At 43.6% G+C, this 16,316-nt stretch overlaps 1 protein-coding gene across 2 annotated transcripts in view; it reads right to left on the bottom strand.

Moving 5' to 3' along the window:
- Positions 1-16,316, bottom strand: part of CDH13 (cadherin 13) — a 680,788-nt gene that overhangs the window by 70,840 nt on the left and 593,632 nt on the right. For both annotated transcript variants that reach the window (XM_081016580.1, XM_081016581.1), the window contains exon 9: positions 1,973-2,155. In XM_081016580.1, coding sequence (XP_080872706.1) covers positions 1,973-2,155 — 183 coding nt within the window. The remainder of the gene's footprint in view (positions 1-1,972; positions 2,156-16,316) is intronic.

Here is a 16,316-nt window from a genome sequence, read left to right as displayed (position 1 = left end):
ATTTCTCCCTGTCTGTGCAACCATGAGTTCTAGAAACTTGCAGGCACTTCTTTCAATGTTTCCTGTTCTGGATTGATCCTATGTAGGAATGCAGAAAGAGGCCTGATGGATGTGGCCTATCTAGTTTGGCATTCTAGTCTCACAGTGGCCAGCTAGATGCTTATGGGAAGCACACAAGCAGTACCTGAGCACAACAGCTCTCTACCCTCCTGCAGTCCACCAGTCAGGGTGCAATATAGCCACCAACGCTGGTAGCCATGATGCACATACCACAGCCTGTGTTGACTTATGTTGATGCTCACAACACAAGGTCCTTCAGACCAATAAGTTACTTGCAGCTCCTGAATCCTCCTCTGGTAAGTCAAAGAAGGCCCAGAAGAAATCCAAGTTTGCTTCTCATAGGTAAAGGTAAAGGGACCCTGACCATTAGGTCCAGTCATGACTGACTCTGGGGTTGCGGTGCTCATCTTGCTTTATTGGCTGAGGGAGCCAGCGTACAGCTTCCGGGTCATGTGGCCAGTATGACTAAGCCACTTACCTTCCCGCTGGAGTGGTAACTATTTATCTATTTGCACTTTGAGGTGCTTTTGAATTGCTAGGTTGGCAGGAGCAGGGACCGAGCAACATAAACTCACCCCATCGCAGGGATTCGAACCGCCGACCTGATCGGCAAGTCCTAGGCTCTGTGGTTTAACCCACAGCGCCACCCACATCCCTTTTGCTTCTCATAGTTAAAGATAAATTTAAAGGAAAGGTAGTCAGCTTGCAGACTACAAGCCAATTGTGGCCCGTAGCCAATCACTAGTTCTGTCTTCCTTCTATGTGATTCTGTACTTTTGTTTTTTTTAAAAAAAAAATCCAGCCAAATTGCTCAAATCCCTCTTCAAGAGGGAGACACAACTGTCTGAAACACACAGTCTAAACTTTCCACACAGTCTAAACTTCCCACATTTCTCACAGCAATCAATCACTCCCCTCAGAAAATTCCTGCTGGGTACTTCATGGCTGTGGGATGTAAAAACGCAGGAGCAGTCAATGACAACATTCCTAGAGTGTACATGTTAGAACATGGGGAGAGATGTCTGTCTAGCAAGCAGGTAAACTTCCTGGGGACAGACTTCCTCTGCATGTGACCAGAGGTGGGTGTGGCCTCACCTGTGCAGGTAAATGATAAAAGCACAGGGCAGGCAGCCATATCTCTCTCTCTCATCTTCATCTTCTGAAGGAGCAACATGCCCTCTTGGCTCTCAGCCAAGAGAGGACAGTACTATCTTCCTATAAGATAGATTCTGAGTGACTTTTACCTTTTTTAAGCTGTCTGCCTTCTGGGATCACATTGTGAACAGAACGTGAGTAAACTCTTTTATACTTTTATAAAGACTGTGTCGTGTCTTGTATTTTAAGAGGGAACAAAAGGGGAAATTACCAGAGTAATTATTATAGAGGTTCTAGCGAACCTGTGAACACGTTACCGTTGCGAACTTAAAGGGGAATGTCTATAAACTCTGCTGATATTTTGGGAACTTGTTAGCACAAATTGGATTAGGATATAATCTCACAATATATCCTCTCCTGCACCCCTGAACATTCCCACAATGGCTAGTTTAGCAAGCAACATTGTATCATTAGAAATGAACAATGGCAGAGGTGGTGAACCTTTTTCAGCCCCAGTCTGAACAGCAGACTAGTTTCTACACTCACCCTCTATCCTCCAAACAAGGGTCAGGGGCAAATTCCAGCCAAACAAAAACACTCAGGGTGTGAAACATGACCACTGAGGGATGTGGCCTGCGGAGATTTCTGAGGGCCTGATAGGGAGCTCTGGGGGCCGCAGCTGATTCATACGCCTAAGATTCCCCACCTCTGACAACAGAAACCTCTGAAAATTTAAAGCATTTCCAAAAAGGGGCAACATAAGACATTATGGCCATTCTTTAGATGTCTAAGAGGCACAGCTAATCCTTCTGCTCACCTTGACAACTGACAGCATCCCTTCATTGTTCTTGGGGTTCGTATGGATTTCAAAGCTCTGTCCTGGGTTGCCATTGATGATGGTATAAACCGCCCTCCATGCTCCTGTTGCCGGGTCATCCCGATCCTCCACAGTCAGATTGACAATCACGCCCGTGCTGCCTTCCTTCACCGTAGCTTGGAACTCAAAATTAATAAAGAAAGCCATAAATGTTACTACCATCAAACAAATGACCACGGTCGGCACAACAAATTTGTTTAAGGTGTTATTAATTATTCACCACAACCAAAGGGAAAATGTAATCCTTGAGTGAAACTGAAATTTTACAGGCCATAAATAATGCAGTCAGAGAGCGTACAGTATAAGAAACGGCATTACAATTTCTCTGCTCTGATTCTTGAAAGATTAAAGATAAGGAACCACATGATTGTTGAGACAGGCTTTGAAAACTCTCCAGAATAATAAAAAAGATGAAATCTTTTGTTAACTCCTCTTAATATAAAGAGATTCAATATACAATACATAAAGGTGCTTTGGAATACAATGCTTAGAGGAGGAAATGCATTAAGAATGCTTTTAAGAGCAGAGTGCTTTAAAGGTGATTTTTACTCATCTTGATTATCTTCCCTCTCTACTTGAACCATAATATTTCATTGTCCTTTCCAGTCTGTATGGACGATGGTGTTCTTTGTAATAAAATAACTGGAGGATCTCCCAAAGCTTATTCCCCAAGCTATCCAGTTCCCCTTTAAGTGTTCTTTCCATTTAAATTTTTCCACAGAGCTGGAGGAAACCTTGATGGTGACAGCATTGTAACCATTTACAGCCTAGGTGGAAAGACTTTTACATGGTCCAAGTCAACTTTGAAGTAGCCCAGCATGGAGTCAACTTGACCTGGTTTTGTTCAATGCCTGTTGCTTATGGACAAAGAGCAAAGGTGCAAAGAGAATCCAAAGTGGTGATGAGCAGGTGGCAACATCCTAATTTTAATGAAGCTTCCTCGACTACTACCCAGGATGGCTAGGTTCCACCTGCACTGTTGGAGCCAGTGTGCCTGTAAGTACCATTTGCTGGGAATCACAAGAGAAGAGAGTGCTGTTGCACTCGGGACCTGCTTGTTGGCTTTCCATAGCCGTCTGTCTGGCCACTGAGAAAGCAGGAAAGCAGGATAGTGAACTAGATGGGCCTATGGTCTGAACCAGCAGGATTCTTCTTATGTTCTTCTACCTGTTGCTAGGAACCACAAGTTGGAAGAGTGTTGTTCCACTCAGATCCTGCTTATGGGCTTCCCATAGGTTGGCTGCTGTGAGAACAGGATACTGAGCTAGAAGGGTGTTTGGTCTGATCCAGCTGGGCACTTCTTATGTTCTAATTAGCCAGTGCCAACTACCCAAACATTTTGCTGCATTCCTTTTTTGGGTAGGTAACAACACTGCTCAAAAAAGCCATGCTATTTTCTCTCTTATCCATCTCTTTGCGCTCATGCATGTGTCTCTGGAGCTCAAACCCATAGAGAGCAGCCCCTTCAAATTATTGGCAAAGGGATCTCAGCCCCTAGGAGATGGCTCCTATGGGTGGCAGTATTGCTTCTGAATACTAGTTCTTGGAGAGTGTGCTCTTGTTCTCAGGTCCCTGCTTGCAGGTTTCCCACAGGCGTCTGGTTGGCCACTGTGAGAACAGGAGGCCGAACAAGGTGGGCCATTGATCCAATTGATCAGGCACATCTTATATTCTTTTAGTGCAGTGCAAAAAAAATTATGTTGCATTTTCCCATCAATTAATGGGAAAAGAAACAGCACCTAAATTTATCAAAGTGTGTAGAGGGAACTCACTGAAATTCCCATGAATAGGGTGCAGGTTTTTTTTTTATGTGCTTAGCTTTTAAGAAGGCCAAGTGGTGTTTGCGAGTGTCCTTTCTTTCTTAAAATCATTTCACCAGTGGTTTGTACTTTGCAGCTTCCACAGATTTCTGCACTTTAGTTTAAGCCCAGGGTAAGGTGTCAGGAGGTAGCTCCTCCCATCAGGTGTTTTTTTTAAGATCAGGAATAGCAGATAAACAGGAGAAATTTCAGGGTGTTGGGGAAATGTTTACTGGGCAGGAAAACACATACACTACCCTTGGACACCTCACAAAAATAACGGAAGCTCAAAACGCTGCATCCCCATAATAAAGGAATTCTCAAATACCCTGAGAATGAGCCCCCCCCAAATGCAAGCTGATTTTATAGGGGGGGGGGCAAAGTTTTGAAAAACTAGAGGACAGATTTCAGCACACAAAGTAAGAGAAATACCCACATGGGAGCATTAGATCATACATCACTAACACTGAAAATAACATGAACATAGCAACCCCCATTAAAGTTGGAAAAAATAGTTAGACTGGGAGAAGTTGTGCTGGTAGCCAAACCTCCAGTGACTGTTAGATATGATTAGATTATGCATTAATTGATTTTCTTTGTCTTTAATATCTACACATCCCTGAAGCACCACAGTCAATTGAGAACAAAATAGATGAGTCCAGATGTGTATTTAAGCTGTTGCCATCAGCATCCATCTAAAAACCATCACTTAGTAATGGCATACCTTGGGCCAAATCCCCAATTGGTTTAAACTGGGTCAGCAGATTTATACTTGTTCACATGCCAGCTGAGACATTCTCCCTGGCAAGTTTCACCTCCTAAAAAGATTTATTCATCTCATTGCAAGCAACTGGCCGCAAGCAGAAACTTCAAATCCTCAAGTGCAACTTAGCATTGATTTACATGTCCAGATCTACACCTTGAGAACATGGATGAAAAAGACCTCTACTGAGATAGACATGTGCTGAAATTGCCACATGGCTTATCTGTTTACCACCATTTGCATCCCACTTTTCTCCATGTAATGGGAGCCAAGGAATATTGTGTCACACAAATGACACACCTCAGCCTGCAGAGCCCTGTTGGATCAGGCCAAAGCCTATGTAAGTTTAGCATCCTGCTCTCACAGTGGCTAACCAGGTGTCTGAAAGGGAAGCCCACAAGCCCGACCTGAACTCAGCAGCATTCTCCCCACTTGTGATCCCCAGCAACTGGTATATGGAGGCTTACTGCCTTTGACACTGCAGGTAGAACATAGCCAGCATGGCTAGTAGTCTTGTCCTCCACTAATTTGTCTAACTCCCCCTTTTGAAGCCATTCAACTTGGAGGCCATCACTACAGTATGTGGTAGCAAACTCTATAGTATGACCCCACTTACTCTCAATTGATAGTTTCGGGGTGTGTTTATAAAGGGAGATCTGATCACAGATCTCCTACCATCACAGCTTATTTGCTCCTAAATTTAATATGCCACTGCTCATTTCAGTCACTACAGAATTCAGCAGGAAATATGCAGGTGAGGTTGTTCCACACAGCTCCAGGTGGGACCTCTCATTCAGCTGAAAAGCCAAACTGTTTGAAAATGACCTACTCAATCACCCATGCACATAAAGCCTTCTTGTAATGGTATAGTCGCTTTGTATCCCATACAAATATTGGGCAAAGTGCTCAGTAGGAGAATCAGTAACTAGACTCTGTGGCTTTGCCAAAGGTACAGATTTCTGTCACAGACTGTGGTGCCAACGCGGTTTGAATTAAAGAGCCTTGGAGAGCAGCAAATGTAACGAAAGAGAAAACATGGTCTGGATTGATGAGCATCAAACCCAATGAGTCATTAGGATTCCACCCGCTGGGAGAACCAGTTGAGAATAACCAAATTAAAAGTGCAAGTCGCTTTGCATTAATCTGGGAATCGTTCCTTGGCTGAAGGTGCTTGGTGCATCCTATCTCTGTGTTTGTTTTCCCTCGTAGAGCTCACAAATGATGAAAAATGACAGGAGATGCATCAGCTCCAGAAGAGAATGGCTAGAGAGCCAAGAAATGTCATTCCCTCCTCTGAGATTTGCCTCCAAGAAAAGAAACATTTGTTTGAAACTGGATCAGAGGATGTACTCTGGGAACACAGGAAGTTGCCTTTTACAGAGTCAGGCCATTGGTCCATCTAGCTGAGTATTGCCTACACTGACTGGCAGCAGCTCTACAGGGTTTCAGGCAGGAGTCTCTCCCAGCCGTCGCTGGAAGTACTGGGGACTGAAACTGGGACTTTCTTGCATACAAAGCAGGTGCTCTACCACTGAGCTACTGTATAATGCAGTGTCAAGCAGCTTCAAGCATGTTTTACTGTTACTATGTGCTACAGCTTATTGCTTGTTTTGCTCAGTTTAATGTGCTCCCAACTTGTCAACAATATATATATTATTAAAGCAAAGTGGACACAGCTTGGACTGTTTGTGCCACAGCCTGTTTGTTGTTCAGGCATTACAGAAGAAATGTACAGATCCCCCCCTTCATTGCCACCCAAATATCATGGGTTCACTTAAGCCACATTCACACCATTGTGATAGCACTTTAAACAGTCATGCCTTCCCTCGGATAATTCTGGAAGCTGTAGTTTGTTAAGGGTACTGAGAGTTGTTAGATTACTCCTGTTCCCCTCACAGAACTACACTTCCCAGAGTTCTCTGTGAAGAAGGCTTGACCGTTAAACCACTCTGAGAACAGTAGCTCTATGAGGGGAATAGGGGCATTTAAGAGACTCTCAGCATCCTTAACAAACTACAGCTCACAGGATTCCTTAGAACAAGCCTTGACAGTGGTTTCATTGTGCTTTAAATGAACGGTGTGAATGTGACCTTCATCTCTTAAATGGCGTAAATGTTTCAGAGAAACCACACAGGCTAAGGGCAGCTGATGCATCAAGAACTGTGAGTAAAGAGCTTTCTGATGGATGCTGCCATTTTGTTCCTTCACAATGACTTGGAGCAACATTACAGGGATTGGGGAGACGTTAAAATGGCTGCTGGTCCCAACCAGTGCCAGAGACAGGGGGACCAGTCATCAACCAATGACAGCTCCAGCCTCTATGCATGCAGCAAAATGAGATGGCAGGGGGGGCCAGCCTATAGCATTTTGCTGCCTGAGGCAAAGTAGAGCTCTCCTATTCCTCCTATAGAAATGAACTGGAATGCCAGTTGTATTGTACTGAAACACTGGCAATGGAACAGGACATAATGGGAGCTGTAGTTCCAAAAATACATCCTGAGGGCACCAGGTTAGCAAAGGCTGCTGTAGAGATAGACCCTCGAGTCTCTTTTCCCTTTCCATTCTGCCCCGTGAAGATTCCTGTGAAACTTGAAGATGGCCTGGTTGACCCAGACCCATGACAGGGTCTTTTCAGCGGTAGTTCCTCAGTTGCAGAATGCCCTCCCTTGTGAGTTGTGCCTGTTTTCATCATTTTTAACTATCAGCAGGAATTAAAAAAACATTTCTGTTTGCCCAGACATTTATTGGCTGAAGAATACTGTTCCTGAAAGCACCAAGATCACTGGATAGAAGAATATTTTAATTGCAAGTGCTTTTAGAATGTTTTTAAACTGAAAATGCATTTAGATGTTTCTAATTGTATTTGTTGTTAGAATGTCCTTGTTTTTGTTTTTAAATTGTGTATCGGTTTGCTGCTCAGAGCTTCTTGGGGAGGAAGTACAGGGTATAAATTCAATAAATAAATGCTACCCTGATCTCTCTCTCTCTCTCTCTCTCTCTCTCTCTCTCTCTCTCATGTGTGTGTGTACACTTTTGGTCTGCTTTGTATTCCTCAGGGCAGATTTATACTGCTCAAAATGTACTGCTGTCTTTCACTGCTCAAGAACACCTGAACCTTCCTTTGCTCTCCCTGGGCTTTGGAGAACCTGAGTGCTTTCCTTCAAATGAGGGGGTGGGTGCCACTAAAGTGGAGGCCTCAATTTTGTTGCTATTTTCAACAATATTTATTATTCCATGCTCCCAGGCACAAGCAAGCACAGCTCTTTGACATTAATGGAAGCTGCTCTTATGCAAGGGAAAGCAAATGCCCCTCCCCTCCAGCTTTTAAATGTTTGCAGTTCTTTCTAGTGCTCGGCATTTATGGACAGAGTGTTTCTTTAATCTTTTGAGCTGTTGCAAAGTTGACATACTTGGCTGAGCTATTGATGCTTACTTGCTAATATAAATAAGGGAATGGAAAAACATGCGGCTTTCCATTAGGGGGGATTTAAGGTGAGTCACGGTATGCATAACCAGGCTCCCTCTCCAGCACCTGCTTTGGTCTCAGGCCACTTTGGGGATGCAGAGGAAAGTCCCAAGCCAGCTTGAATGCCTCTGCATCACCAACCAAATGTCAAGGCTCATGAGAAACAGAGGCTCAGAATCATACAGAATTTTGCTGTTGCACATATGCAGAAGTTTAGTCATGAATCCAGAAGTGCAAGGTCCTTCCAAGATAGTCACAGCCCTTTAGGATTATGCAACCTTCTAAAATTATACAATCATCTTATATTTATCCAGTAAAAATGCCTTGCAATGATCAAGGCAGGTGTCCATGTGCTGCCTTTCAACTAGATCTCTCCCCCCCCTTCCTGTGCACATACACGGGCAAATGTTTGGGAGTGCTTCGATATCTTTTTTGAGAATGACTTAAGTTGTGTTTTTTCTTAAAGTTCCATTGTACATAATAGAACTTGGACTCCATTCTCTTGAAACTCAAGCACTGAAGTGTTTTCAGTGTTCCTAAATGCTTAGTTTGGGATCATACAGCACAACTTCTTCTTCCCACACATTGTCTCCAGAGTGACCCAAGGATCCACTCCTTAGTGGTTGGCTCACCTCATTTCACTTATCTCAGAGACTATAAAGCTCAAATTTCAAGCATATTGGGTGGTTCTACTAGGAACAATGGATTCTGGGACTTTGCTGCAGAAATGGTAATGGGTCTTTGATACTCCACCAACCCCGGACCACTACACCTCTGCACATATGAGGGCACAACTAACTAGCAGAAGCATTGATGCAGTATAGAGAAGGGGGAGGTATTCAGTACCTTTCACATTTAAAGGTGAACCTAGCTAATATGCACGTTCAAAAAAAGGGAGAGATGAAGTAGGAGTTATTGGTGTCTGAATGGTATTGAATGGCTTTTTAAAGAGTTGTCTCTTGCGGGGGGGGCGGCATTTGGGCTCCAGTTCCTGTAACAAAATGACGGGCCAGCACAGTCCGAAACCCCAAAATATAATTCCCCAGCCCAAAGATCTAAGGAATGGCTAGGGCCATACTATTGAGAGCTCTCATTGTGGGGTTTGGCTGGATCTAGACACATAAAAGAAGTGTTTCAGTTTAAAGCATTGTAAATTTGTACACGGAAAACAGGTAGAGAAAAATAGGACTCTACTTCGCCATCTGGTGGCACAATGTTATATCGCACACACAATGCATGTAAGTCGCTTTTTCTTTACCAATCTAGCTGAGACCTTTGTTTCTAGGCCAGCACAAGGCACCTCCACCAATGGGTGGGGCTTGTGTAAAAAGTCTCCAGGTGATTTAGGTAATGTGTTGTCTAGGTTTTAGATGGTTCATGGCCACCACAGAGAAGCTTAAGTTCTTTGGGGCACACTTCATGCAATGGGTATTAGCATATTGGCTTTGAAATCGCTACCTGTGGCTGTCTAGTTGTTGCTAGACTACAACTCCCATCATCCTTGACCACTCAGCTGCCTGGGGCTGATGGGAGTTGGAGTCCAACAACATCTGGAAAGCCACACGTTAGCAACTAGAGTACCTGTCTAAGAATATCCATCTTGCACATTGCATTCACATGAACTGGGGGAAGGAGAATGGATGCATATTGTCTCCAATATGTATGTATGCAAATGCAGTTGTCAAGCTTTCGCCTTGTGAGGTAGCACCGCTGAGAAGTGGCCATCTTGAGATGACTTCTTTCCATCTCAGATTGAAAACAGACTTAGAGAAGAACTTCTAGCCACAGCTATTAACCATGATGGCTATATGCTCTGTCTTCACAGTCAGAAGCAGTAATGATTCTGAATACCAGTGGCTGGAAACCATAGGAAGGGAGAGTGCTGTTTTGCTTAGGTCCTGCTTGCTGGTTTCCCACAGGCTCCTGGTTGGCCACAGTGAGAACAGGATGCTGAACTAGATGGGCCATTGGCCTGATCCAGCAAGATCTTATGTTTTTATGTTTTCGGACAATAAGGCTTAGATCATATTTGAAGTGAGCATATTGAGCCACTGAGTTTCATATTTTCAGGTAACATCACTTGTGATGGGGAAAGGTCACCAGTTGGATTTATGCCTGTCACGCAGCCGCTAAGCGTGTTGTAAAGGTAAATGGACCCCTGACCATTAGGTCCAGTCGTGACCGACTCTAGAGTTGCGGCGCTCATCTCACTTTATTGGCCAAGGGAGCCAGTGTACAGCTTCCGGTCATGTGGCCAGCGTGACTAAGCCACTTCTGGCAAACCAGAGCAGCACACGGAAACACCGTTTTCCTTCCCACCAGAGCAGTACCTGTTTATCTACTTGCACTTTGTCGTGCTTTCGAATTGCTAGGTTGGCAGGAGCTGGGACCGAACAACGGGAGCTCACCCCGTCACGGGGATTTGAACCACCGATCTTCTGATCGGCAAGTCCTAGGCTCTGCAGTTTAACCCACAGCGCCACCCATGTCATGCCACTGCTTTAAAAACAGTGACAGCCCGACCTGTTTTGCATGCTGGAAGGTGTATAACACTGTTCCCGCTGTTGAACAAAAACATTCCCACCTCTTTCCGTGAAAATGGATAACCCACAATTAAACAGATCACTGTCTTCATGCAAACAAGCCTCGTCTACCTCCCCATTGGAATCACAGTCACAACATCTCACAAACAAAACTCCACCATCATGGTCCTGCGACACTTTGGGTTTCTCAGCAAACCTCAGTCATGACATCCTGATTAATACTAGTGTAGGTTCTCTGAACTCAGCCGTGCCCCTGATTCTTCAAAGCTCAGCTCCTGCCAGGATAATTAGCCTCCTGATTATTCTGAGTAACTGGAGGGGTCAAAGGTTAGCGAGCATCACGAAGCATGTTTAATTCAATCAATTTAGCTAGCAATGCAGTTCAAGAAATATATGCAGGCACCGCTGCCATCAAATTTAAGGCGATCTGCTCAAAATTCCCGAGCTGCGGTGGATGAGCATTTTAGCTTAATTTCTAATTTAATATTCAACCGGGGTATTCTGCTTAATTACTTGTGATGCTTTCACTCAGGAGCTCAAGGACTTGGGCGGGTGGGGGTGGGGGAGAGAAGGAGGAGAGTTGTTTCGTGCTGGGAGACAGAAATAAAAATAAAATAAAAATTAATCTGCTTAATGGCAAAGTTGTATTCCATGCCCCTTAGCGATACTATACCATTGCTCTTTTGAGCAATGAAACCACACACACAATGAAACCACACACACACACACACACACACACACACACACACACACCAACTAATGCCTCCCTTCTTCCACTGGTTTGAAAAAGGCTCTACGTCAGTGGAGTCAGAGGACCTACCCACTCCTTTTATCCCTGGTGGCCTCCCTGCCTGGCCTCTTGACACACAGTGGGTTGAAGATGAAAGGGAGCACAGAGACCTGGCATTCTATTTTCAACACAGCCTCCAACCTTAACACACACACACACCCCAGGCACAGGCACACAATCCTTTCTAAGCCTGCAGTCACAGGGCAGTTTATTCCATTTCCCTTACATTTCCATAACTTTTAATTTCCACATTATATTTGAGATTTCTCATAATGAAACAAACCATATCTGGAAAACTAATGGAACCACTCATTTTGTGTTACTTGATTCAAAATAAATGAAACAATTTGCAGCCCCCTTAACCTGGAAAATTGTGGGAGTAAAGTGAAGAAATTTGGGGTTGGACATCGGCACGCACTTATTTCCTGCAATCTCCAGGAAAGGGGGGGCGGGTCATGAGGGAACAGAAGCATCCATATGTGGAGAGGGTAGGGAAGCAGTAACAATGTCTAATGATATTCATTGTTGTGCCGCACAACACTCACTGGTGTGAATGAAATCAAGTATGATTGATGCCACAGTTCCATAACACAACGGGTACTGCAGTGTGAAAAAAATGTTAGCAAATGGGACAGAGTGTTAGCATTATAGTCAGAAAGGCTAAATAATATATTCCCCATGTCTGAATGCATCATTGGGGGTGCATGTTTCAATCGCAAGCTTATTTATTTGAAACATTTCTATCACACCTTTCTGTCCTTAAATGTGTACTATACCCCAAGATGGCTGACAACTTTCTCTTATAAAAGAAGTGATGAGGAAACACACACAGGAAGCTGTCTTATAGTAACTCAGTATTGTCTACACTGTTAAGGGTGCTGAGAGTTGTTAGGAGACCCCTATTCCCCTCACAAAACTACAGTTCCCAAAGTTCCCTGGGGAGAGGCATTGATAGTTAAACCACTCTGGGAACTGTAGCTCTGGGAGGGGAATGGGGATATCCTAACAACTTCTGTCTTGCTACAGGAGACTATGTTCTAGTCATGCAAAAGTCAGGGGTTTCTATATGAAACCCATACCTCTCCCATAGCACTAGAAATTATGGGAACAGAAGTTTGGAAGTTCCAGGGCAGATGGAAGAAAATACTGTAGAAATTCATGTAGTATGGAGTTAAACTCTGGAATTCTCTCTGGCACGTGACGGGCAGGAGTCAGATATAGTCGGGTCAATTCCCATGCCTAAGCCAATACCACTCACATTCTGTAACCAGTAAAGTTGTGGCCTAAATTTGCCCAATAACCATTAACCTAATATCCATGTCATTGTGTCTTATCCATCAATGTGTCAGGTGGCTATGGGGTCTTGACATGCAATTCTCTCTGGATGACTTTAAAAGTGGATTGGACAAATTCATGGAGCAAAAGGGTATCTATGGCTACTAACCAAGATTGGTGCACGTCTTTTTTGTGGGAAATTGCAGTTAAACCTAATTGTGTTTGAATGCTAGTTAGTACATAAAGTTGTTAAGACCAGAAAGTTCTGATCCTAGACTCAGCTACATCATGCTCCCTCAACTCCATGAGGGAGGATGTGAATCCGTGTCTGAATGCAACCTTGGAGAACACTTCCACATTCACACCATACTTTTAAAGTGCTAAGATACCACTTTAGACTATCACATTGCTATTCAAATGGTGTGCGTGCACCGTCTTGTGATTGATTATGGGAGGTGGGGCTTACCTACCCCACCAATATTTTATTCAAGTTGACACCCTTGGTCCGTATTCCCTTCACAGAATTCCAATTTGTGGAGTAGATTAACAATCAATCCCTCTTCATGGGAAAGGATTAGAACCGTAGTTCTGTGGGGTTTTCTAACAACTCTCAGCACCCTTAACAAACTATAGATCCCAAAATTCTTTGGGAAAAGCCATGATTGTTTAAAGTGGAATTATAGTGCTTTAAATGTATGGTGTGAATGTGGCCTCATTATCATGATTGATTGCTGATGTGGGGCCAGTTTCAAGTGTCTATACAACTTGCAGCAGACAGTCCCTTGTATGATGCCCACACCACCTCGTTGTGGAAGCATGAGCTGGCTCTTAGGTATTATGGAATTCTGTTCGTTGAATAATATTGCATAGTTCCAGCACTGGTGCACACTAAGACCAACAGATTGATTTGACAGAAGGTATCACTCTATCTTCTAATCCAATTCTCTTGCTCAGCACAGCAACAACTGTCTCTATTAAAAGGCCGATGTTACGGGATGAGATTGATTGATTCTGCACATTTTCATAGTATGAGCTGCATTACAGGTGCTAATGATGCTATTATATAATCATTTTTTAAACACACACACACACACAAAACCCCACTGTGTTCTCTAAAAGCTGGCACTACATACCATTTTTCTTTGCTATATTAAAATGAATGAGCAAATGTACAATTTTTTTTTCCGTGTCAAAGCATAATCTAAATTCATAAGCCATTTCTCATGTATCTTAAATCCATGCGTCTATCCCAATTTCTTTCTTCCTCTTGCATCTTTTTTTATTTATTTAAAGAAACTAATGGGGGAAATACTGTCTTCCATTTATCATTTTTGGGATATAACCAAGAAGGATGCAGTAGTTCGTTCACTTTAAATTAATAACCTCAGCACCATTTACACTCCCATCACTTCAATCCTGTTCAGCAAAAACAAAGCACTGGAATAGGTTCCCTACCCCCTGTTGCTGTTGATGCAATTGGAAAACCCTCCTCCCATCTCAGAATTGACAAGGTGAACAGAACCCCTTGGGATTCCAGTTTATACATTTTCATTCAGATCTCTTCCTAAAAGGAAAGGGAGTTCATGATGGCTGGGAGTTTGTTAAGAGGGAGATAGTAAAAGCAGAACTTCAGGCAATACCAATGAGACGGAAACATGGAAGGTGCCTAAAGAAGCCAGGGTGGCTATCTAAAGAACTTTTAACTGAGTTAAGATTAAAAAAGGATGTGTACAAAAAATGGAAAAGGGGGGAAACCACCAAAGAGGAATTCAAACAAATAGCCAGCACGTGTAGACACAAAGTCAGAAAAGCTAAAGCACAGACTGAACTCAGGCTTGCTAGAGAGGTTAAAAGCAACAAAAAAGGCTTTTATGGGTATGTTCGTAGCAAAAGGAAGAACAAAGAAACAGTGGGGTCACTCAAAGGAGAAGATGGTGAAATGCAAACAGGGGACACAGAAAGGGCTGAACTCCTCAATGCCTTCTTTGCCTCAGTCTTCTCCGATAAAGAAAACAATGCCCGACCTGAAGAATTTGGAGCAAATGATTCAGCAAAGGAAACACAGCCCAGAATAACTAAGGAGATAGTACAAGAATACTTGGCTAGTTTAGATGTATTCAAGTCTCCAGGGCCAGATGAACTGCATCCAAGAGTAATAAAAGAACTGGCAGATGTGATCTCAGAACCACTGGCAGTCATCTTTGAGAATTCCTGGAGAACAGGCGAAGTCCCGGCAGACTGGAGGAGGGCAAATGTTGTCCCTATTTTCAAAAAGGGGGAAAGAGAGGACCCAAATAATTACCGCCCAGTCAGTCTGACATCAATACCAGGGAAGATTCTGGAGCAGATCATTAAGCAAACAGTCTGTGAGCACCTAGAAAGGAATGCTGTGATCACCAATAGTCAGCATGGATTTCTGAAAAATAAGTCATGTCAGACTAACCTGATCTCGTTTTTTGACAGAATTACAAGCCTGGTAGATGAAGGGAACGCAGTGGATGTAGCCTACCTTGATTTCAGCAAGGCATTTGACAAGGTGCCCCATAATATTCTTGTAAAGAAGCTGGTAAAATGCGGTCTTGACTATGCTACCACTCAGTGGATTTGTAACTGGCTGACTGACCAAACCCAAAGGGTGCTCATCAATGGTTCCTCTTCATCCTGGAGAAGAGTGACTAGTGGGGTGCCACAGGGTTCTGTCTTGGGCCGGGTCTTATTCAACATCTTTATCAACGACTATGATGATGGACTCAAGGGTATCCTGATCAAATTTGCAGATGACACCAAACTGGGAGGGGTGGCTAACACCCCAGAGGACAGGATCACACTTCAAAATGACCTTGACAGATTAGAGAACTGGGCCAAAACAAACAAGATGAATTTTAACAGGGAGAAATGTAAAGTATTGCACTTGGGCAAAAAAAATGAGAGGCACAAATACAAGATGGGTGACACCTGGCTTGAGAGCAGTACATGTGAAAAGGATCTAGGAGTCTTGGTTGACCACAAACTTGACATGAGCCAACAGTGTGACGCGGCAGCTAAAAAAGCCAATGCAATTCTGGGCTGCATCAATAGGAGTATAGCATCTAGATCAAGGGAAGTAATAGTGCCACTGTATTCTGCTCTGGTCAGACCTCACCTCGAGTACTGTGTCCAGTTCTGGGCACCACAGTTCAAGAAGGACACTGACAAACTGGAACGTGTCCAGAGGAGGGCAACCAAAATGGTCAAAGGCTTGGAAACGATGCCTTATGAGGAACGGCTAAGGGAGCTGGGCATGTTTAGCCTGGAGAAGAGGAGGTTAAGGGGTGATATGATAGCCATGTTCAAATATATAAAAGGATGTCACATAGAGGAGGGAGAAAGGTTGTTTTCTGCTGCTCCAGAGAAGAGGACACGGAGCAATGGATCCAAACTACAAGAAAGAAGATTCCACCTAAACATTAGGAAGAACTTCCTGACAGTAAGAGCTGTTCGACAGTGGAATTTGCTGCCAAGGAGTGTGGTGCAGGCAGGGTGGAGTAGTGCCCCCCAGATCTTGAAAGTCCATTGGGAGCTACCCTTGGGGATCTTACGTTTTCACTGAACATTTTTCACCTGTATTTATCTGCAGAAGGGGTGTATGTGGATATGAAATGCTGGAAT

Source organism: Podarcis pityusensis (genome assembly GCF_964106645.2).
Source record: "Podarcis pityusensis genome assembly, chromosome: 8".
Lineage (NCBI taxonomy): Eukaryota > Metazoa > Chordata > Lepidosauria > Squamata > Lacertidae > Podarcis > Podarcis pityusensis.
Note: the sequence above shows the minus strand (reverse complement) of the source record. Positions and strands in the feature narration are given on the sequence as shown.